At 44.8% G+C, this 21,923-nt stretch overlaps 2 protein-coding genes across 10 annotated transcripts in view; one reads left to right on the forward strand and one right to left on the reverse strand.

Moving 5' to 3' along the window:
• Positions 1-5,267, forward strand: part of PALM3 (paralemmin 3) — a 34,696-nt gene extending 29,429 nt beyond the window's left edge. For all 7 annotated transcript variants that reach the window (XM_025171374.2, XM_025171373.2, XM_007435544.3 and 4 more), the window contains one exon: positions 1,424-5,267. In XM_025171374.2, the coding sequence (XP_025027142.1) occupies positions 1,424-3,789 (2,366 nt within the window). In that variant the 3' untranslated portion in view covers positions 3,790-5,267. The remainder of the gene's footprint in view (positions 1-1,423) is intronic.
• A 4,821-nt stretch (positions 5,268-10,088) lies between these two features.
• The window catches only part of IL27RA (interleukin 27 receptor subunit alpha), a 28,017-nt gene continuing 16,182 nt past the window's right edge, over positions 10,089-21,923 (reverse strand). The window contains exons 8-15 of one of the 3 annotated variants that reach the window (XM_025171371.2): positions 21,574-21,769; positions 18,910-19,110; positions 18,031-18,132; positions 16,639-16,803; positions 14,744-14,872; positions 13,283-13,373; positions 13,046-13,160; positions 10,089-12,037 (exon numbers count right to left, since the gene is read on the reverse strand). In XM_025171371.2, coding sequence (XP_025027139.1) covers positions 11,831-12,037; positions 13,046-13,160; positions 13,283-13,373; positions 14,744-14,872; positions 16,639-16,803; positions 18,031-18,132; positions 18,910-19,110; positions 21,574-21,769 — 1,206 coding nt within the window. In that variant the 3' untranslated portion in view covers positions 10,089-11,830. Of the gene's footprint in view, positions 12,038-13,045; positions 13,161-13,282; positions 13,523-14,743; positions 14,873-16,638; positions 16,804-18,030; positions 18,133-18,909; positions 19,111-21,573; positions 21,770-21,923 lie in introns of those variants that run through there. The other 2 variants (XM_007435543.4, XR_015795605.1) reach the window with 2 other exon arrangements.

Here is a 21,923-nt window from a genome sequence, read left to right on the forward strand (position 1 = left end):
AGTGTAGTTTCCTGAGTGACCCATGTAAAGCTCCACCTTGTACAAAGGAGACCTGCTTAGGAGGTCATTCTCCCATGCTAAATATTTAGCAAATAGTCTCTGCCCATCTCTGCCCATCTCATAGAAGAGCATTTACTGTTACACACTATAATGTTTTGTCATCCTTACTGCTGGAAGGTAGATATATCAACATCTTCCCCATGTTTGTTGGAAGAAATAGGAAGTCTCTCACATGCTTTTGCATTGCCCCTCCAACATGGTATAGAGAGTTCAGTTAATAACACCTTTCCTAACCCATTTTCATGCCAGTACAGAACAGCAGATAGGTCTGTGGATATTTCCAGAAGAGTTGCCAAATTTATTACAGTTGCTATTGCTATTAGATACTCAGTTTTATATATCGTTGTGCAGATTTCTTGATAGTTATACTTGGTTTGCTTTTGACTATAAATTCAAATAAATAAATAAGACCTAAATCAGTGTTAGGCAAGAAAACATCCTGGTGTATTCTAGAGATCAGGCTAATAGCTTTCTCTGCACCACTCAAGATGCTATACTCTTCTCTATGCTCCAGATTGCTGGAGTACTGTCTCCATCATCCCCAGCCAGCACACTTTGGAGGGCATTATGTTGCTGTTTCTTAACACATTGTCCCTCTGGCGTCATGCTCTGTTGTGAAGCAGAGAAGTAGAAACAATCCAGTAGTTCAAGCTGGGTTGACTGGAAGTCAGAATATTGGCGTTCCTTCAATTCTCCCCTTTACGCTTTTAAGGAGAGCAAATGAATCAACTGTTCTTAGAAGCCAGATATTTAAATTATTGGACCAATAGCATGAACTGTGAGAAGGAAAGCAGTGTAAAGACTGGCAAGACCCAGTCAGAATGTAGGTGGTATAACAGCAATTGGAAAAGCTGTCAGAGAACAAACAAATCACAATGTACAGACTGCTTGGTTTGTCAGTTGTCTGTTCTGGACTGAGAAGCTGGAGCTTCACTTGAAGAAAGTTGTCTGCATTGCAAGACTGGCAGGTGCCATATCCAAACTAGGGACAAAGAGGATTGGGCATCATTACAGAGGTAGACCAGCTGATGGTAGACCATCTCCTTTTCCACATCAGCCTGAGAGCTATACTTCTGTCAAGAAGCCTATCACCAACACAGACTACAAGTCCCAGCTTTTGGAGGGGGCGGGGTGGGGAGAGCCATAATGCAGCACACCATTATCTGTACTGTAAACCAGTATGACTTGTTTGGTGGATATGTCCAGTGAACATAAGTCAGCTCTGAGAATTCTAGAAATTGTATTTCTGATGCATCTGGAGGGCACTAAGTTGGAGAAGGTTGGCTTCTGTGTTATGGAAATATTTTAAAAGAGAATATATATCAGGACCAGAATATCTGATGTTTCCTTTTGTTCTCCAAAGGTATTTTTGGCAGTGGATCCAGCTCTGAAAAAACAGGAGTAAAAGTAAACCCTGTGGCTGTAGAGGGTGGGGACCCTCAGCCTCATCAAGGGAGAACCGAGGCTGTTCCTGCTATGAAGAATTTTGATTCTAATGAAGTCCCTGCTGCCCACCAAAGAAAGCTGGCAGTGGAAAAGATGGTCATCAGAGATCATTTGGGGCAGGAAGTGGGAAGCATGGATGCTGTTGGGCAGACACAGAGCTTCATTAGAAAAGAGGAAGAGTTAGGGGACCACGATAACATGGGGAATGACTGTGAAGAATGGAGTGGTTCAGGTGAGGTGGATCAAAAGAAAATTGTCTATGCTACCGAAAACCACCTAGAGAGTGATCTTGGCAGCCGTGATGGCCCAGAGGGAGAGTCCCCAACTTCCCATGATCAGCAAAATCCTTCCAGTCTTCTACAGGACAGGACTATCTGCCTTGATTCCCCCAGGAGACAGGCAGATAGTGAGTATGAGATAAGCTCTTTGGTCAGAGAGGCAGTTCTGATGGAATTGGGGCAGAAGGAACTACCAGAGCAAATTGCAAAGGAGGTAGAGCCTGCCATAGACCTGGCAGTCTGTGATGTTGCTACAGAAGAAGCGGTGCCAGAGAAGCAGGCAAATCACACAAAGAAGGAGGAGATGCAAGAACGCCATGGATCAGAGACAATAATGCTGGGAGAAGCAGGAGAGGGGGAGGAGACCAGACAACCTGTTTCAGACCAGATCTCTTCTGTGCAAGAAACAAAGATTCTGAACACTTTGGAAGAAGCTAAGCTGTCTCTTACAGATTCAGTCATGACTTCATCTCCATCAGATCAGATTCCTTCAGTGCCAGATACTAAAGGATTCCTTCCAGAACAGAATCCATCATCTTTTCAGGAAACTCAAACTCCACTCCTAGGGTCAGAACAGTCATTATTACCAAATCAGAGTCCATCACCCCTTTTGGATCAATCTGTTTCATTGCAAGAAAGCAACTGTTCTCTTCTAGGTCAAATCCCATCTTCACTGCCAAAATCCTTTATAGAATCAAATCCATCATCTTTGCAGGACCATTTTTCTTCTCCAGAACAGAAAGCATTCTTATTAAAAGGTGATACTACTTCTCAAGAAACTGAACACTTCTTATTGGACCAGACCCCATCATTTGTACATGAAGCTAATGGAAAAAATCTGGACCAGATCTCAACATCTCTTCAAGAACATCATGATTCTGTAGTAGATCAAATATTGCCTACCTCTCCAGACCAGCTCACATCTCTGCCAGAAGAGATTCGTTCCTCATTACATGAAGGACAGAGATCTCCCCAGATTTTGCCAACTGATCTGGATCAAGAACAGCCTGTTTTGGAGATGAAAGGTCCCCTTCCAGATATAACCCCTTCTGTTACTAATCAACTGTCTCCTCTACCTGATCAAATCACATCCCTTCAAGAAGCTAGTAATTTTTCTATGGGAGAAGTTCCAGTAGCTTTGCAAGTCCAAATGCCAACTGTTACAGAGTCTCAAATACTGCTTCTTCTTGAGGCTGATAAATTGCCATCAGATCAGATCCAATTATCTGAGGATGAAGAGAAGGAGACACCAACAACTGGGCCAGACCAAATTCCACTAATCCTCCAGGACCAGAAACCCGCAGTTCTAGGGTGCAAGGAGGTGGGAGGACCTCTAACTGATCAGGTTCATACGTCACTTCAAAATCAGACCTCATCCTTTCTCCCAGAAGGATCACTTCAAGGCCAGGCCCAACCAACAGTAGTAGAGCACATGTCATCCTCTCTGCAGGACCAGACCTCTTCCCTTGAAGAAACAGAAGAGACTCTTGCAGGAAAGACCTCTCCATCTCTTGTGGAAGAGATCCCTACACTGTTGGATCAAACCCCAACCCCTAACAAAGACCAGGGTCCAATTCTGCAAGAGACAACTGTTCTTGATGCTTTGCTGACTTCGAACCAAGACTCTGCTCAACCACTCCTGGATGCAGCTGTAAGTTCAGAGAATCAAGAATTGAAAGAAGATGGAGATTCTAATTTGGCTTCAGGAGTAGCAGAGACCACCGAAATCCAAGAAAATATTGGTGCTGAGCAACAACCTTTGTTGAATGAGTTGAAAACCACAGTAGCCCCCCAGGACATTTCTCTAGGAGATCAGCAGCAGTCCAAGACTGGGATCCAAAAGCACCAGGGAGCCTCAGTCCAGGAGGCCCCAATCTACATCACCACTGATGCCAATCCTGCCTCATGCCACCTCCAGCCTGCAGCATCACACCAGGGGGAGGGTCAAGAGCAGGGGCAGAGCAGACGCAAGCAGAAGACGTGCCAGTGCTGCTTGGTCATGTAAGCTTGGCGTCTCTCACCCGGTTGAGGAGAACAGGTGTCATTGATCTGGTCCTAGCAGCAGGCTCTGAAAGTGGTAACATGCCCTGCTAATCATGTAGTGTAGGCATCTCACACATTCACGCATGCGCATGCACACACATGCATACAGTACACACTCCATGGAGGGACTCAGAGGCAAGTTGATAGATGGGTCCATGGAAGGCTTGTTGTGTCACAGAGAGAGATTGTTCAATGACAGGATTGTTTCTCTTTATTGATATCTCATAGCTCTCCTCCCTGCTTTCCTGGAGGTAGCAAATGGGGGATGCCGTGCTTGGGCAGATGGTATAGGCCCACACATTCCCCTGCAGCATGCACACCTCTTGCAGTGTAGACCTGCATTTTTGTTGGCACTGTCAAATACTGATGCTTGAACTTTATCACCATTCCCTCCAGTTATAGTTTATGTGCCTGCATGTCATCATTATTGTGCATGCACGTACATTACACATTTAGATGTACATGTGTGTGCACAAGGGTTATAACATGCAAACCAAGATAGTGGCATATCCATCTTTTCTCCCTTTGGCTTGCAAGGCATCTTCCTATCTTGGAAAACACCTCAGTTATGTGCCATTACAAACCTACAGGCTTCCACAACCTTTTCACAGGGCTGGACACAAAGCCAAAATATGCATGCAGAACTCTTGCCATCCACACTCTCCGCATGTGCCTGAACCCCTTCCGCTGAGTTGGCATGACTCACCAAATCAATCTGGACCTACTCCAGACACTGAACAATACCCTCTTCCTCTTGTTCTCGCCTCCTGTTTCTCTGCTAAGATGGCCAGCTGGACACAACTAATCTTGCAGGGCAGTGACACTTAGGACACAAGAGGACTTCCTGCCAATAGGCGGTGCATTGCAGAGACTTTGGACAAGGCACTACTGGAACCTTCTCTCCTAAATGTGGTCTCCAGCTAAGATCTTGTGTAGGGTAGACTCAATGTTCTACCTCCCAAAATGGGACTGAGACACATTTCCTAGCTCTGACTGTTCCCTTCCCATAAAAAACCTGGGCTTGTGCCCTGGCAGGTCTCAAGCCCTCCCCCCATCCCTCCTTTCGGTGACTGTTTATTCTATGCACTTTGTTTTGATTTTAGTTATATAACTTCTGTTAGGGCCACCACCTAAGCCAGTAAGAGCCTTTTACATGTCAGTTTCTGGCTAATACTGAAAGATTCTCAATTAAAGTCAGATGCAATGACAAGCAAAATCTGTGACTCTGCTTGGGGTAGGGACATGAGATTTGCACCTTGGACTCGGAAATGGGGCAGTCTAGCAGAGCTTTGTGACAATAATTTGGGGGTAGATGGGTGAAGAGTTGGTGATCTGTCTCTTGCCCCCAGGCTTTCTGGTCCTGGAAAAGAGGTAGCAGTTAACACCCACTTCACCATCCCCCCTTTTCCAACAAGGGCTTATCATGAATAATAAATAATCATGCATTGTATTTATATATGGCTTTTTAAAGTGCTGAAAGTACACCCCATGCAATCTCAGTCATACTTAACAATAATCCAGCTAAGTAGGTCAGTGCTCCATCACGTTACAGAAACAGAGTGGGGAAGCAGAGGCTGAAAGAACAGATAACTTGCTCAAAATCTCGCTCCTTGCCTCTTCTTGAACAAACCTGATTTGGCTTTTTCCTTGTGGTTATGGTTGCTGCATTCCAGATCTGAAGTATTATAAGTGAGTGAGCACAAGAAAGAATTGCTTGGATGAACTTTCTTCCAGGGCTCCAATTCCAAGTGTCCCATGGGGAGAAGAAATATCAACAAAAGTAGTTGGAGATAAATATACCAGATGTGTTCCTGGCAAAGCTAAGATTTGGAACTGGAATGGTGGTGAAGAGGAAGCTCTCTTCCTCACAGTGTGTACTTTGGTCCACTACGCTATGACAGTAACATATTTGTATATGGGGAGGCCAAAGGCAGATGAAGCACTTTGATGTGAATGTCTTGAGAGCAAAGTCCTACCAGTCAAGGAAAAGGAAAGCAGATGGTGATTGTTTATATGGCAAGAGTCAGCCATCCACGTATCATGCATGGCTCCCACCCAGATTGCACCACCGAAGCTGGTTGGCAAAATTGCTGATTTTTGATGGCATGAAGTGTGCAACTTCACACATCAAACTAATCCTTAGGGTTTGGTTTCGTTTCGTTTTGTTTAAGGGCAGTTTGAGCTGTGGGTGCAAAAAATTGCCCTCTGTCTTGTGTCAGTACAAGGACAGAAGCAGCATCTGAGTAAAAGCAGAAGCAGTGCTTAATTCTGGGGTAAATATAATACATATAATGTTCACAGTACTAAGACTACAGCATATATTTATGCGCACGCACACACACACTTTCAAATGACCAAGGACAAAAACTGATACAGAAGAACCACAGGAAGGCCAGCTTGATTCTGAGCTGCATAGTCATCTGTCCGTTCCTGTCTGCATACATGACCACCTTTTGCTGTCTGTGACGTTTACACCCATCCCATGTCACTGTTGGCCACTTTGCCTGTAGGATATTCCTGTCCCATACTCCCCATAGCATCCTCCTCACACTCCTGCAAAATTTGTATGACAGCATGGGAAATAATCCAAAGTGATGCTCTCATTGGCTTTCCCACCCAGTGTCGTATTTCTGCAACAGGTACTTTCTCACAGAAGCTGTTCCTGTGGAGATTTAAGGCAACATACAACTTCCTTTTATGTTACGGTAATACAATAGTTGTGCTATGCAGCCAATACAGGTTTTGGAAGCTCTGAAGGGCGAAAGGTGGGGGTTGCACAGTGTACAATGTGCAACAAAACTGTGCTTGAGCCTTATTTGTCGTGAAAGGCTTAAGCGGGGCGCGGGGGGGGTACAGAGGGATTCATCAGATTTCTAGCCAACCAGTGCTTCAAAAATAGGAATTCACCAAAGGTCTTGGAAGAAGAGCTCCTGGAAACTAACCTCCTGGAGACCCAGATCATGCAGGGTCAGTAACTTGACAAGAGTGAGATGTGAAATTGATCAAGCTAAGCCTTTGTTCAGTGCCCAATGAGGCAGTGGGTCTGCCAGCTTTGGGAACAAACACATTGTTTTTATTTCCACTCAAGATCTGTGAGAGGCTGTTTTCTCATGGACAGTTCGCAAAAGAGACAAAGTGCCATTTGATTTTACAAAATCCTGCTGAGAAAAGTGAGCCCAGAAGTTTCTCTTCCCAGCTTAACCTACCTGGACTTGAGCTTTAGCAAGGTTGCCAAACTCTTCCTTCCCCCAAATTCCAGTGCCACAGCAGTCACTTTATCAATGCCACGACTAAGGCACTGATTTTGTGTCACCTTCAGGCACACTCTTGGTCAGGCCATTTTTACTTCTGACATGACAATTTCCTTCCCAAACCTGGTACTGTATTTTAAAGAGGAATTAAACTAGTTATTTGACTTTGTTCTGCAGTGGTTATACTTTCTGCTCACCACTAGGTGGCAATACGTGACCAGTTTCATTCCTATTTGAGCTTCTTGGCCTTAGGTGGCCCCCATGTGTTAAGTATGAGTATTCAACTCTTCCAGGATCTAAACTTAACAAGCCTTACAATATATAGTAAATATAACAACTGAAATACAAAGTTACATGAATCCCCCACCGGGGGAGGACCTGAGGCTTCTAGTATGAGCCCCAGACCAAATAATAATACCTATAGCCCTCTAGTCTGAGAGTGCAAACTAATAACATAGGAAGGTGTGCCGTTCATAACATCTACCTGCTTTTCCCCACTTCCTCCTAACTGCAGCACAAAACATTGGACCAGCAACCTTTTGTTCCCTGCCATTTATTGACTAATTGATTGAATTTCTAGGCTGCCCAATGCCAGAACAACTCTGGGTGGCTCCACAAAATGAAAACAATATAACACCACTTGTCTGAGGGTACAACATTACTTTGTTTCACTTAAAGGGGCCCAGCCAAACGTTGCCTTCATCTCATCCCCAACCCATACCTGGGGCAACCTAAAGCAATAACCAGGTATTCCAATGATAAGTAGTGTTTTCCCCCTTTGACAGGAAACAAGCCACATCAGATTTGGCATAAGTGCCTGTTGACATGGTTCGCCAACCATGTTGCAGTTAGGTGAGGTTAGCCCAGCACCTCTTGGCCACTTTCGGCTGGTACAGATCTCCCCTTTGCTAGCCTTGAGCGCTATCTTCCAGGGCCACTCAGCTGTGGGCAGTGAGAGAGTCTAGTTTCAAACTGGGCTCTGTTTCTGACAGGCACCTGACTCGATCCCTGTCTTGGAGACCTAGATCTGCTTGAAAAGCATCTAAGCAGCCAGTGGGGGAAGAGAGACATAGGCCAGCCCTGTGAAATAAAATCGAGAGAGCTGGCATCTGTCAGCTGTTTGGGAAGGAAGACTTACCAATCCTCTGGGGATCAGGTGAGAATTGAAATACAAGTTTAGTGCCACTCCAGCTTAGCAGTAAATCTGTGTCCAAAAGGAGCCCCTCTATTAGCTCAGGCTCCCTTTGCATGCACCTACGCAAAAGACTGGAGCTAAACTACAAGCCCAGCCTCCCTCAAAACCTGCCTCCAGCCCCCATTAAAAAAGAGTGACGAGGGAACATTTTTCTGCCACCTGGTGATGCTTGGTGGGAGGGCAGGGAAACACCAATCCCTGCCCTTGATGCGTCCTGTACACAGTAAGAAAGGACAGCACCACTGGCTGGCATTGGAATGAGGAACAATCTGATAACAATCTTCACTCCCAGCCAGCATAATCACTATTAGCAGGAATTTTATGGGAGGGCATAACCAATACAAATCTGCAAGAGATACTAGAAGAACTGTCCGGAGCCCTGTGCACCTAATTATACTGTTTTTTGTTGTTGTTCAGTCATTAAGTCGTGTCCAACTCTTCATGACCCCAAATTATACGGTTTACTGTTGCAAAATGTGAGGCCCATTTAGCAAATAAATATGTAGTCTCCCAGCAGAAACTGCTGTATCAGAATAATGGGGGAGGGGATGAAAATGAAGGGTTTTGAGAATTTATGTCTGAATAGAAATTGGGGATTCCAACAGAAATTGGGGGTTCAAGCTACAGAAGCCCCATATAACCTTCAAAGCATTTTTAACAAATAAAAATGGTGGGCACCTGCAATCCAAGCCTTGGTTGGGAGGCTGTGCCTACCTGCAATCTATCTATCTATCTATCTATCTATCTATCTATCTATCTATCTATCTATCTATCTATCTATATATATAGGCAATCTGAAGTGGGGGATAGCACCCCATCAGGCTAGAAGAAGTGCTGAAGGACAACCTATTTTATCTTCAAGTAAATGGCTGCTTTGTGACTGATCACACCCACCACAGCATGCTCTCAAAACTCGAGGTATGTCTGCTGTCCCAAAAGAGTTGCCTCCCCTGAAGTAGGAGCCAGAAAGTGGGCATGCTGGACGGGTGCTCTCAACTCGATGCTCAGTTTTGACATGTTCTTTTTTAGTAAGGCCATTTGTAGAATGAAATGAGAAATGATCCCATCAAGACGCCAGAAGTCTCTATCTTAAAAGCAGGCAAAGGGAATAACTGTAGCGTGCTGAATGGAACCCATGAACAAGCTTCAAAGTGAAAGGACCCTTGAGAAGGTATTTCTAAAACAAAACCTTTAGAAAATAATCAATTGCCAAAAAAATCCAAAATATTGGAACTGTCCTGCCCTCTAGTGGCGAAAAGGGAATAGGGCTACCATTTGAAATGTTAGTGGAGCCAAGTATTTGTTCTTGCATCTACACTACATTTACAGTTAAAGGACGCATGGAGATATGTCATGGTGTAAGCAGCAATGACTGACTGCTTGCCCTTTTCAGTACAGATATATCTTACTCAGATATCTTGCCTTATAACTTGTTTTTCTGCAAGGTGATTTTATTTCCAAGTCTTGTAATTTCACCAAACTTGAAGACAGTATTCTCTCCCTCCTCTTTAGCTATCCAGGAACTTCCCCTCACTTTCCTTCCTTCTACATTTCCTCCCTCCTAGAGGGAGACTGCTCAAAATTACAGCTCTACACTGGAAAATCACATTCACGTTCTACAAAGACAAGGGCTTGTTACATGATTTCTTTGGCTCTGAATGCCTACAAAGGAGATAGCTGTGAGTCTTCATAAACAGCAAAAGTAACCAAAGTAAAATTGTATCCGCTGGCAGAAAGTGTTCAGCCAGAGCTCTGCTAGTACTGTACAAAAATAATGGGAGAAAACGCAGGCATTATTGAAGCATGGAAAATAGGAATGACTGCTTAAACAAAGACTGGGTTGAAACATCACACTAAGCCATAATGTAGTTTATTTTTGTTTAAAGTATGGTATAAACCTGGCCCTTACGTGGGGTTAGAGGATAATTATGTGCCATCAAGTTGTTGTCGACTCTTACTGACCGCATAGATCTTCTCCATGATGATCTGTCCCTACCCTGGTCCTTCAGGTCTTCCAATGGTGCACCCATCACCACTGTAACTGAGTCCGTCCACCTTGCTGCTGGTTGTCTTCTTCTCTTTCCTTCCACTTTTCCCAGCAATAGAGCCTTCTCTAGAGAGCTAGGCCTTTCAATAATGTGTCCAAAATATGGTAATCTGAGCCTGGTCATTTGTGTTTCAAGTGAGAACTCTGAGTCAATTTGTTCAATGATCCATTTGTTTTCTTGGCTATTCATGGTATACCAGAGTTTCAAAAAATGGGACGACTGGTGGTGATTCAGATCACTCTGGAAATAAGACCAGCTCAGTGAATTGGAAATGGACATGAAGATACCCATCTACCAGCCATGAGAGTCAAGGAGGAGCCTCTCTGATCCTTATTCCTATAGAAGAATAGGAGACTACAGTTTCCATGCTGCTTACTGTCTGGAATTTACTGGCCTTGTTGAGGTACTGATCCGATCCAGCAAACCTCTATGCCCTTAAGAAATCATAAAGAAAAAACTATGCGCCTGGCCACTAAATGGTGGGGCAGTAACCCCTCCTGCCCCATATGGACTCAGGGATTGATATATAAGATCTTCCATAAGATGAAGCTATGGCCAGGAGAACCACATGGAAATTAACATTGCAATAAGGTTTCCCATAATCAAAAAGCTGAGAAATTAATAGTAGGAAATCACATTCCATCTTCTCCACAAAGGAAACAATTGTATGCATGGGATAGCTTCCACACTGGGCTACTTAAGCACAAAGTGCCTTTTAAAAGCACTTATATGCTGCTGCTTCTTAAAAGAAAAGTTTGTGAACTATAAAATAGATTGTATACAAATATTTATTAGATTTTTAACCTGAGTTTGTTTTGGCTAACTCAAAATATACACCTTAGATGCACACCTAAAGCTTCTGCCTATTTTTCCCACAACAACCCTGTAAGTTGGGTTGGGCTGAGAGAGAGTGACTGGTCACCCAGCCTAAGGGAGGACCAGAACTCATGGTCTCTCAGTTGTTAATCCAGCACCTTAGACTCTATATTGAAACAGCTTATAAGTGATACCTTATAACTTCTGGGTGCGGGGAATCACCCTGCCCTTTAAAAAGTAAAGTTTTATACAGTCCTTTTTGGCAGAAAGTAAAAAAGAAAAAAAGGTTTCCTCAGTTCCAACCTGGGGGAATTTCACCGCTGCCAGGCTACAGCCACAAAGGCTTTGCTTCCAGCACCTGAGGAAGGGCCCAATTGGGCATCTTTGAAGAAAGGGCCAGCCATCCAACATTACTACCAATCCCAGATTCTGGTGATGTGCTGAAGTTCAGAAGTGTATTAAATCAGCAGGACAGTCCTGAAGATCCTGGAGATTGGATAAGGCCACTGTAGTCTCTGGCTTAAGCTCACTGCCCAGTTTGTTTTAAGCAGATCAATTCAGTCATTTGATCCAAAGGCACAATAGAAGCTTCAAGAGCCCAAGGAATGGTCCTTCCAAGAGAAGCTTGATCTGCAGCTGGATCAGAAGTAGCAGCTGAGCAGATGCCCACCAAAGATCATGTCCCCACTTCTCTTAGTCCACAGAAAATGGAGAACTTTTTCCTTCCTTCTCAATCCAATTCAAGAGTTCCTCTTGAGTAGGAAGAAATCGCTTCTCATAACCAGAAGTCACCACAGCATGTGGTCTTGCTAGGGGTGGAGTTGGCTCAGGGACTGGTTCTGATATTTCAGTAATGTCCATAATTTCAGTAAACTGGGCAGTACACTTGGTCAGGGCATTCTGAAAGAAATGCAGCAAAGTCATTGGGAGCCCTAACTCAAACTCAGTCAGCAAGTGAAACCTAAAGGGACAGCAAAGCCCATTCAGGATGTCAAAGCATAACCTCTAAGCAAAGTTCTTAAATATCTGACCCCCATTTTTCAGATTCCAAAGTTCCTGAATTTCACCAAAGTTGGCATGGCTTACAAGCCAGCCAGCATCTGGGGCCACCATCAATCTTCCCCTTTTCAGAGTCCTCCATAAAAAGCAGAAGTACTGGAGGAACATGTGTTTCCACTGTTTCTGCTGGGATAGGCAAAAAACCAAAACAAAACAAAAAAACCCTCTATGGATCCATCCCTTTTCTTATCTATGGGAAAGGAAAATCTTCACTGTCCTATTCTTTGCAGCACTTTCCTCAACTTGCTTCCCTTCAGATGTGCTGAACTACAACTTCCAACACTCCCAAATTTCATCACACTTGTGAATGATGGGAATTTTAATCTAATGCAAATGTGGAGGTGCTGGGTTAGGGATTTATGCTCTTGCATAATTGGGGAAAGTGTCCAATTGTGAAAATACATTTGCAGGTGCAATTGTGAGCATATTTTTGGAGTACAGCTGTGGATCAGTGTCAAAGCTCAGAAACATAGCAAATAAAGAAAAAAAAGGACAAAACCAAATATTTTCAGCACAATGAACAAGCGTAGCCTTCTGCTTTGATCAGCCACCAAAAGTAATCCACAAAGAAGATGGATGGAATACAATTTTAAAGCATAAATAAATAAAGTAATGCCTTGGTCAAATGTACAAAGTAGTTGGGCAGGGCTTTATGTCCATCCAATGACTACTTAAACAACTTTCGTTCTATAACCTACTGCTGGCTTTAGTTCTTATTAGGACCATCTAGAAAGAGAGGCAGATGAATCTACAAGATTCAGTAGAAGACAATATAGTACTTCCTGTTTAGCACCCCCTGCAAACGCACACTGACTCCTGCAATTTTTTAAAAACCCAGTTACTTCTTACCATAGCAGCTGCAGTGCCCTGTTCATTCATCTCCACAGCAACCCCGCTGTACTTTGGATCTGGAATTTTCTCCCAGCACCACCGGGGCAGGACCTTACGGCAGAAGCCCAGCAACCTACCAAAGAGAGGCAGCAGAGGTGGCTTTGCACAGGGTTCAAATTAGACTTTGGCACCAGTTCAGGACCTTTGATGGCCCATCCACACTCCACGCCTGCATCTCTGCCTTTCACTACTTACCATCTGTACTTAAACAGCACTACCACGGAGCCCATTATAACCAGGATTACCAGAAGCAAGAAAATCATCACGATGTTCTGCCAATGAAAAACTGGAAAAGATTTGAGGATAACATCGAGATTTACGTATGGCTTTATCAAATGTATATGCTGCCAACTCCATTCCACCTCATGGTGGCTTACAAGCCAAAATTCACAACTTCCACGGTCCAAGAGAAAAACATCAACTATAAAACACCCACTGTAAAAATATAAACATAAGCATCCACAAGAAGGATGTTAAAACATCTATGATGAACAGCTCAAAGTTCTCATTCATTGACTGTACTCAATCCCTGCCACCCTAATACCATAAGAGTGTGGACTGCTTTTACTTTCTTCCACAAGGAGTACTGAGCACTCTTCGTTCTGGGACAAAGTACACTTCTAAAGCATGTGCTCAAACTTCTGCTGACATTAGATGGCAATGATCCATTAAAAGGCAATTGGGACCAGAATTTCCATCACTAAGCAATGTGGTCGTAAAGTACAACCACATCGCTTAGCGACAGCAATCCCTGCAGTCCCGGTTGCCATCATGAATCAAATCCCATGGTTGTGAGGCAAGGCAACTTCCTGCCGGCTTCCCACAGCCAAAGTCAGTGAGGAAGCCAGCAGGAAGTTGCAGTCCCAGGCTGGCAGGCAGGTAAGTGGCTGCTGCTGGGTGGGCGAGTGAGTGAAGGGGTGTGTGAGGAAGCGTTGGTGAGGGTATGCGAGGGCACAAGGGAGTGCCTGGGAGGCGGAGGTTGGGAGGATGCATGAGAGTGCGGCATGGGTGGGAGAGGGGCTGCACCAGAGGTGCAGTATGGGTTGGGGAGGGTGGATGGGGTGTGCCAGAGGCATGGCATGGGTTGAGGAGGTGCAAGGGTGTGCGCCAGGGACACAGTGTGAGTCAGGGAGGGTGCACAAGGGTGCAGTGTGGGTCAGGGAGGGTGCATGGGGGTGCGGCGCAAGTTGGGGAAAGTGCATGAGGGTGCACAGGGATGCACAAGTGGCCAGTGCAGTGTGAGGGCAGAGGGGCTGGGGGAGGGTGCATGGGTGGGGGAGACCCGTAAATGGCGATCACGTGATCATGGAGTGCTGTGGCAGGTCATAAGTGTGAACTGGTTGCAAAGTGCCCAGATCATGATCACGTGACCATGGGGGTTCTGGGACAGCCAGAACTCTGAGGAACGGTCATAACTACGATTTGTTCAGTGCCATCGTAACTTTGAATGGTCACTAAACGGATGGTTGTAGGTCAAGGACTACCTGTAATTAACAGCCAGAGGGGATCAAAATCCTTAGAGCACCTTTTGCTCTGAAGTGATTGATTTCACAGCCAATTTTATCACAATCTTTCCTGCTCCTATAGTTACCACAGTATCTCCTGTTAACATACTAGCTTGGTTTAAGGAACAAAACTTCCAGCAGACCATCCTACCTGATATACTAAAGTGATGCAGAGCACTGGCCACACCTTCTCCAGCTGATGTAGATCCAGTCATCCAGAGCTGGTAGGTTGCTCCTGGCTCCAGATCTGAGACAGTGTAATTTCTTTTCCTAGCATAAACTATAATGTAAAAAAAAAAAATGAACATCTATCCTAGGCAGATGGCAATCAGCACCCATTATCCAGAGTACACTGATGGAGGATAACCTATTGAAAGAGTCTAGAACCCCATCTAGTTAACTTCTAATTTTACACCAGATAAGAAAAGATTACACTGGCTTGTTTTATACTTTCCAGATGGAAAAAGGAATCCCATATGTCTTCCCCAATCTGGTGTCTTGGCCTTTGGAAAAGAATGCCCTACAATGCATATTTAATCTAAGGCATAAGGAGGAGACCAAAATCTCTGCATGCCTCTCCCTCACACGTGTATGTTGAATGTTGCTTTTTTATGTTGCCACACACTGAAAGGTATAAGTAGTCCTCGACTTATGATGGCAATCGGGAGTGGAATTTCCATTACTAAGCAATGCAGTCATAAAGTACAACTGCATTGCTTAGTGACAGCAATCCCTGCAGTCCCTGTTGCCGTTGTTAACCAAATCCCATAGTGGTTAGATGAGGCAACTTCCTGCCGGCTTCCCACAACCAAGTCAGTGGGGAAGCCAGCAGGAAGTTGCAAGTCCCAGGCTGGCAGGCAGGGAAGTAGCTGCTGCTGGGTGGGGGAGGGAGGGAGGGGATGTGCAAGGATGCAAGGGAGGCATGGCAAGGGTTGGGGAGGATGCACAAGGGTGCATGGCAGTGCCTGAGGATGGCGGGGTGGGGGTTGGGGAAGGCATGCGAGGGTGTGAGGAAATGCAAGGAGGTTCAGGGAGGATGCACAAGGGTGCGAGGGAGTGTAGCAAGGTTCAGGGAGAATGCACGAGGGTGAGTGGGTGTGTGTGAAGGATGCGCAAGGGTTGGGGTGGGTGCATGCGGGTACATGACTGGCTGGCATGGCACAAGCACAGGGTGCGGGGGGGGGGAGATTTACCCCAGTGACTTGCAACTTTCCCTGCCAGTTTCCCCATTTATTTTCTGGGGAAGCCAGCAGGGAAGGTCACAGATGGTGATCATGTGATCACAGGATACTGCAACCTATCACAAGTGTGAGCTCATTGCTAAGCACCCAGATTGCGATCACATGACTGCAGGGGTGCTGGGATGGCCAGAACTCTGAGGACCAGTTGTAACCACCATTTATTCAATGCCGTTGTAACTTTGAATGGCCACTGAACGAATTGTTGTAAGTCAAGGACTATCTGTACAAATTGTATAGCTGGAATCCTGTTTGTAATTTTGGGGACCTACTGGAGGGATTGGGTTTGAATTCCACAGAAAAGATGTGCTGCAGAGTCAGAAACTACTCTTTCTCATACCTTTCTATGCTCTCTCATATAAGGGGATTTTGCCCCTAAGTTTCCAGAGATAGACTCCAAAGAAAGAGCCAAACAAGGAGGACTGTATCCAGCTACATGTACTTTTTACTGTAAAGAATCAGACTCCCCCCATTTGTTACATAAGGAGAACAGACAAATGTGGCTTCCCTTGTTATGACTATTTGTTCCCCAGATGTTACCGGATAACCTTGCTGGACCCCATAAACTTTCTGTAAGTGAACTTTCCAGAGACAAGCTATGGATATCACGTAGTCTCAAACTGGTCCCCTTGGTGCTGAATTATCTCTATCTAATGTGGGACTGAAGGGAGTAATGCAACCTCTCTGGAGTTGGAAGGAGAGAAGGCTGATGTAGAGCTTTATAACAAGTCTGAGAGAGGCAATTTCAGGAAGACTCAACGCTTCCTCCTCAATTATGAAGTGCAACTAAGGCTGGAGTCTCACTCACTGGGCGAGCGCACCAAAGTGTTGCCTGAACTGAGATGCTTCAGGTAAAGTGTATAGTGGATGATATGCCCGTTGCGGTCTGCCAAGGGAATCTCCTCCCAAGAGATGAAAATGGCAGTAGAGGAAAGTCTTCTGTCTTGCAATCCCTGGGGACCAGCTGATGGTGCTGGAAATGCAAAGAAGGAAGCAGAGGCTGTGACTTAAAGAACAGGCTGGGTGCTTCGGTATGTGGGCAAAGCTTACAGTTCATTTCCATGTTGTAACAAGGGTACATTGCAGTACCTACCGCATTACAGAAGGTGCACCAAAAGTCAGATCCCATTGGCCAATAGACGATCCAAAGGAGATCATCACATTAGAGTTTGGGAACATCAGAGAAAATGTTGCTATACTGAGGAATGTTCAAAGGCCATGCATCAAAGGAAGTGTTTAAGAAGAAAATGGTAACCAATTCAAACATTTAATATAATTTGTCTCTGTGGCCTGATTTTTGGTACACTCTGTATGTAAAGTTCTATATAATGGATAAAGCCTTCTTTTCCAAAATTTCTAGTTCGCATGAAAAAAATAACAACACTTTTCCCATCATAGCACTCATGTTTTAAATCAGCCTCCCTCCAGAAGCTAGGCAATCCCTGGCAGTGATGGCCTTCTGAGAGGAAATGAAGACCAAATTCTTTCAAAAGTACCTTTGGAGAATGATTGTGCAACAGCTGAAACACCTTAATGCAGGTAGTCCTTGCTTAATGACCATTTGTTCAGCAACTGTTTGAATTTACAACAGCGCTGAAAAAGGAGACTTACGACTGGTCTTTGAAGTTCTGGTGTCATGGCACACCCATGGTCATGTGATCAGGATGTGGGTGCTTAGCAAACAGCTCACACGTACAATGGTTGCAGTGATCACCATTTGTGAACTTTCCTGCTGGCTTTCCACAAGCATAGTCAATGGGAAACCTGGCAGGGGAGGTCGCAAGTTGCTCTGGTAAGTTGCTTGCACCCTCCCACGCCTGGCAGCAGCCACCCCCAGCCTCACTGTGCTTGCGCTGGGCAGCACACCTTACCTACCCACCAGCCTGTTTGTGAGCCACCTGGGACTTACTTAATGACTCACAATCCTCGCTTAATGATGGCAGTGGGGGTTGCTGGGATTGCTGTTGCTAAGCCGTGCAGTCACGTGATGCCACACTTTAACCAAGGACTACCTGTAGTTTATTTATTTTTTAGTGTAAATTCAGATTTGTGGATATTATAGTGATTTAAATGTGTCTTGTATGGTTGCAAGCTGTTGCAAATCAATCACGATTCAAAGCACGTGAGTTTAATATATCGTGTGTGCACCTGCAAACATCAAAAGCAAATAATTTGGCCTTTGCTGTTGTTTGGAAATTACCTTCTTCTTTGTAATAGGCTCGTACGGAGTCTGAGGCAGTTCTCCCATGAGCATATAAACCATATACACGCACAAGGTATGGTACTTTTGGACTGAAGTTGCCTAAGGAGAAGGAAAGAATCAAGGTTTAGGAAACATCATCAGTGAGTGGCAATTGCTAGCCAGCTTGTCTCTCGGAGCAGGCTAAGAGCTGAGCAGGACTTCCTTCCTTCAGTTCACAGATCAATAGAAGGCTTATATAAAGCCTTGGAAGCTGAAGGTCACATGGGCCTGCTTTAACCTGCTTCTATAGGAAAGCAAAACAGAGACCCCAGGAAGTGCTAGAAAACTTTCAACACCTCCTTTGCCACCCTCTTTTCTCAACAGAGGAAATTCGCTCCAGTCTCCCAGAAGGTGCCATGTCTCAATTGCCTTCTACTCAGTTCATCTGGCAGAAATGGAGGGACAAACTAGACAAGGTAACGTTTGTGCATTCAAGAAGCATAATTTCATGGTTTTCATTACAGAGAACGCAATTAATCACTGACAAAACCTGAGTAGCCTTGGAGAAGGAGGTCTAATGCTCTGGGCTTTTCCTGCTATCGACCTTTCTTTCCCATGACCCCACATACTTGGCTGTAGCTGCTGCTTCCCTCTCTAAGGAAGCCTCCACTGGAACAAAATGAGGCTTTTTTCTGGAAATGAATATAGCAGCTTCAGAGAGATGATATTTTCAAGTCAGTGGTAATGGAAAAGGCAACCACAAACACACACAGAAGAGAAAGAGAGTATGTACTAAGTCTCCTCCTATTCTCCACAGTCCTGAAGCTGCTGAGGAATTCCCAGAGCTGTTCTTTACATAATAAATGACATTCTTGCAGGTGAAATTGCCCATCTCACCTCTCAATAGGGCGCTGGTACTGCTTCCGAGTCTGCGAGTCCAGTTCAGCAACTCTCCCGCATTGTCAACAATCTCTTTTCTCCATTCGACCACGTATTCCTGAGGCTGAACCCACTGAGGATCCATGCTGGGCTTCCATGTCACATTGAGACCCAGACCTTCTGACGCCACCACCTCCACCCGCTCAGGGCCCGGGAGCTCTAGGAAAAGGCAAGGCAGTTCATCAGTATGCAGGACATTGCCCAGGGCTCTGGCTCTCATCCAAAAAGACAGCCATAAATTGATCCCGCTAATTGCATTCCCACAAGATGCTTATCTCAGTCAATAAGAGGGTTAGTGTGTTGGGAGAATATCAAAAAATCTTGAACTGACTGGGGTTAGATTCAGCTCCAGGCAGACCCAACCTTGCACAGGGTTAAACCACCTCCATCCAGTCAGCTGTACTGTGAGAATATTAAAACCTAGTCCTTTCTGGGTCATTCAAATTGCAGGCACACATCTCCCATCTACAACTGCCCCCTGCTGTATAGCCAATATGAAATGGGGAGTGGGCTTAAATTGGCAAAAACCGCACAAAGCCAGGAAATGGAAGCCAAGCCCGCTGCACTGTGCAGGAAACATAACCAACGCTGTGAGGTCAGGTAGAAGCAGAAGAGCATCAAGGTGCATTCAAGTGGAGGAGAGCAAAGAGGCTCTTCTGCCCTCTTGTTTACCTCCCTTGACTTTCTCACTCACCAGTTTGGGGTAGAATTTGGGAAGCCAAACCAAGCCAAACCACCAACATGAGAAATAAACAAGGACAGAGTAAGAAAGCTGGTGGCTCTTCCTCCATTCTATGAGGAATTTGATCCTTTCCACTTTTCTCTGCCCACTCCTGCAGGTTTCCATTAAAACTGCTATGGCAAGGCTACATATGTGAAAATGGTAACACATTGCTAAGCTTTCAGCAAAATTTCCTAAGGAGGCTTGGTGGGCCAATTCAAAGCCTCTATGTGTGTGTGTGCGTGCGCCCATGCCTTTGAGTCAGTCTTGACTTAAATGGATGAGTCCTTGCAGTTTTCTTGATAAGATTTTCAGAAGTGCTTTGCCACTGCCTCCTTCCTAGGACTGAGGGAGAATAACTGGCCCAAAGTCACCCAGCTGACTTTTAACTACTGCACCAAATTGGCTCTCAGTTCTAACCCTCGACCTGCTAAAAGACAGAGGTGAGTAAACAGGACTTCTGCTTTTCATTTAGGTCATTTGGTCCTTTCTTTACCAGAAAGGAGACTTGAACAGTTTTGGATGGAACACCTCCACTTCCACTCATTCCCGCAGCTGTAGAGTGTAGGGGGTTTTCTCCCAGCCACCCCCATTAATATAATTATATAAAAAATACACACACAGATACTCTTTAGCTTATTTCCGTCCACCATGCCCCAAATTCCTCATTTGCAGTTAATAAAAATGCTGATCAAGCCAGCCACTAAGCCACCATAGCACATGCTGCTTATGGAAAACAAGATCAGTGTAGTCACAGTTATTGATGTTTAGCCCCTTCTCTGACAACCTCTGCCTCTCTGGACCCATTTCCTTGGAATCTGATGCCATCTGCTTGGGGGCTGCTGCTGTACACATCAGTCCCAGATAGGTCAGCAGCAATGATTTAAAAACTGCTTTCATTAAAACCTTTACATTTTTTGATACTTCCACTTTGGGTCCAACAGTTCTATGCAACAGTTATCCAAATATGTGGATTGGCTTCATCCTGGTGATATCAGTGTTTGATCCCCCCCCCAAAAAAAAGTATTTTAGCTCTTCTCTATCTTTATTTCCTGGATAACAGGATCTTGAGCAGACCACCTTTTTTCTTCCCTCCCTCACAGTCCTTTTCATTTAGTCACATTTGCCTTTTAGCTAAAGTTTTAGTTCTCCCCCATAAATTAGCACCCTTTAAACTCCCCAAGTCTTGGATCTCAGCTGATCTCAGAAAGCTAAACATGGTTGGACCTGGTTAGTACCTGGATAGGAATCTATCAGTTAAAAAAAAAAAACCCAAACCTCAGAAGAAGGCCATGGCAAACTATCTAAATATGGTTGTCAAGAAAACAGCACATCATTTCCACATCATCACCAGGCCTCAAGCTTGACTTGAAGGAACTTCACCATGTTGACAGATCCTTCTCAAGCTATTTAGTTTGTCTGATATCAGGAACTCACCTGGCCTCTAAAAAACCCTACTTGGTTTCACAAAGTTTGAACCCTTGTTGACTTCATTACCACATCAGTGTGACTTTCTTGGCAACAATATGGTGGGTAACATTTTGAGAATTCCCAGCCTTGCCACAGCCTCAGATTTCCTTGTGATTTCCCATCCAAGTATAACCAGGACCTCTTAGCATTTAAGGTTCAGCCCAGGTACACTGGATGATGTCACTTAGCTGCAAATTTCACCTCTAAACTTAGAGAATTGAAGTGGTTGACAGCCTGATACAAAATATATGAGGATCTTTTCTTAAGATTGAGGACAGAAAGCGCAACAGGAATGACTATCTTGTGAGTGAAAGGGGAAGAGGCCATGACATATTTTTCTTCAAGAATCAGATGACTCAAATGAGGAAGGCAGAAAGTAGGGCAAGAGAGAACTGACTGTTTCAACCCTTTATTGCATTGTGGAGGTGCACCTGTTTCCTCCAAGCTGAGATTGGCCCAGAGTGTCATCTTAACGGAGTTGCGTGCTGCTATTGAGGCGTACTGTGCAGTGATAGGGATCCAAGCCTCGCAGCAATTGTAACTCATTCTGTGGAGTGTTTTGCTGCGGTCCCGGAAGATAATTTCATAATCAAGGATCTTTCCCTGGGCTGCTTCTGGATCCAGTGCCTGTAAAAAGGGAGGCAGAGTTCTCACAGTCAAGAAAAAGGTAGGTAGGTAGGTAGGTAGGTAGGTAGGTAGGTAGATAGGAAAGAAGGAAATAAAACATGAACCAGGGCTGAAATGGCCCAATTCATAGTCACTTGTGCCCTGCTTCTCCTGA

This window comes from Python bivittatus, unplaced genomic scaffold (genome assembly GCF_059951505.1).
Source record: "Python bivittatus isolate LINGU-HERP-01145 unplaced genomic scaffold, Pbiv_v1 ctg000220_np1212, whole genome shotgun sequence".
Lineage (NCBI taxonomy): Eukaryota > Metazoa > Chordata > Lepidosauria > Squamata > Pythonidae > Python > Python bivittatus.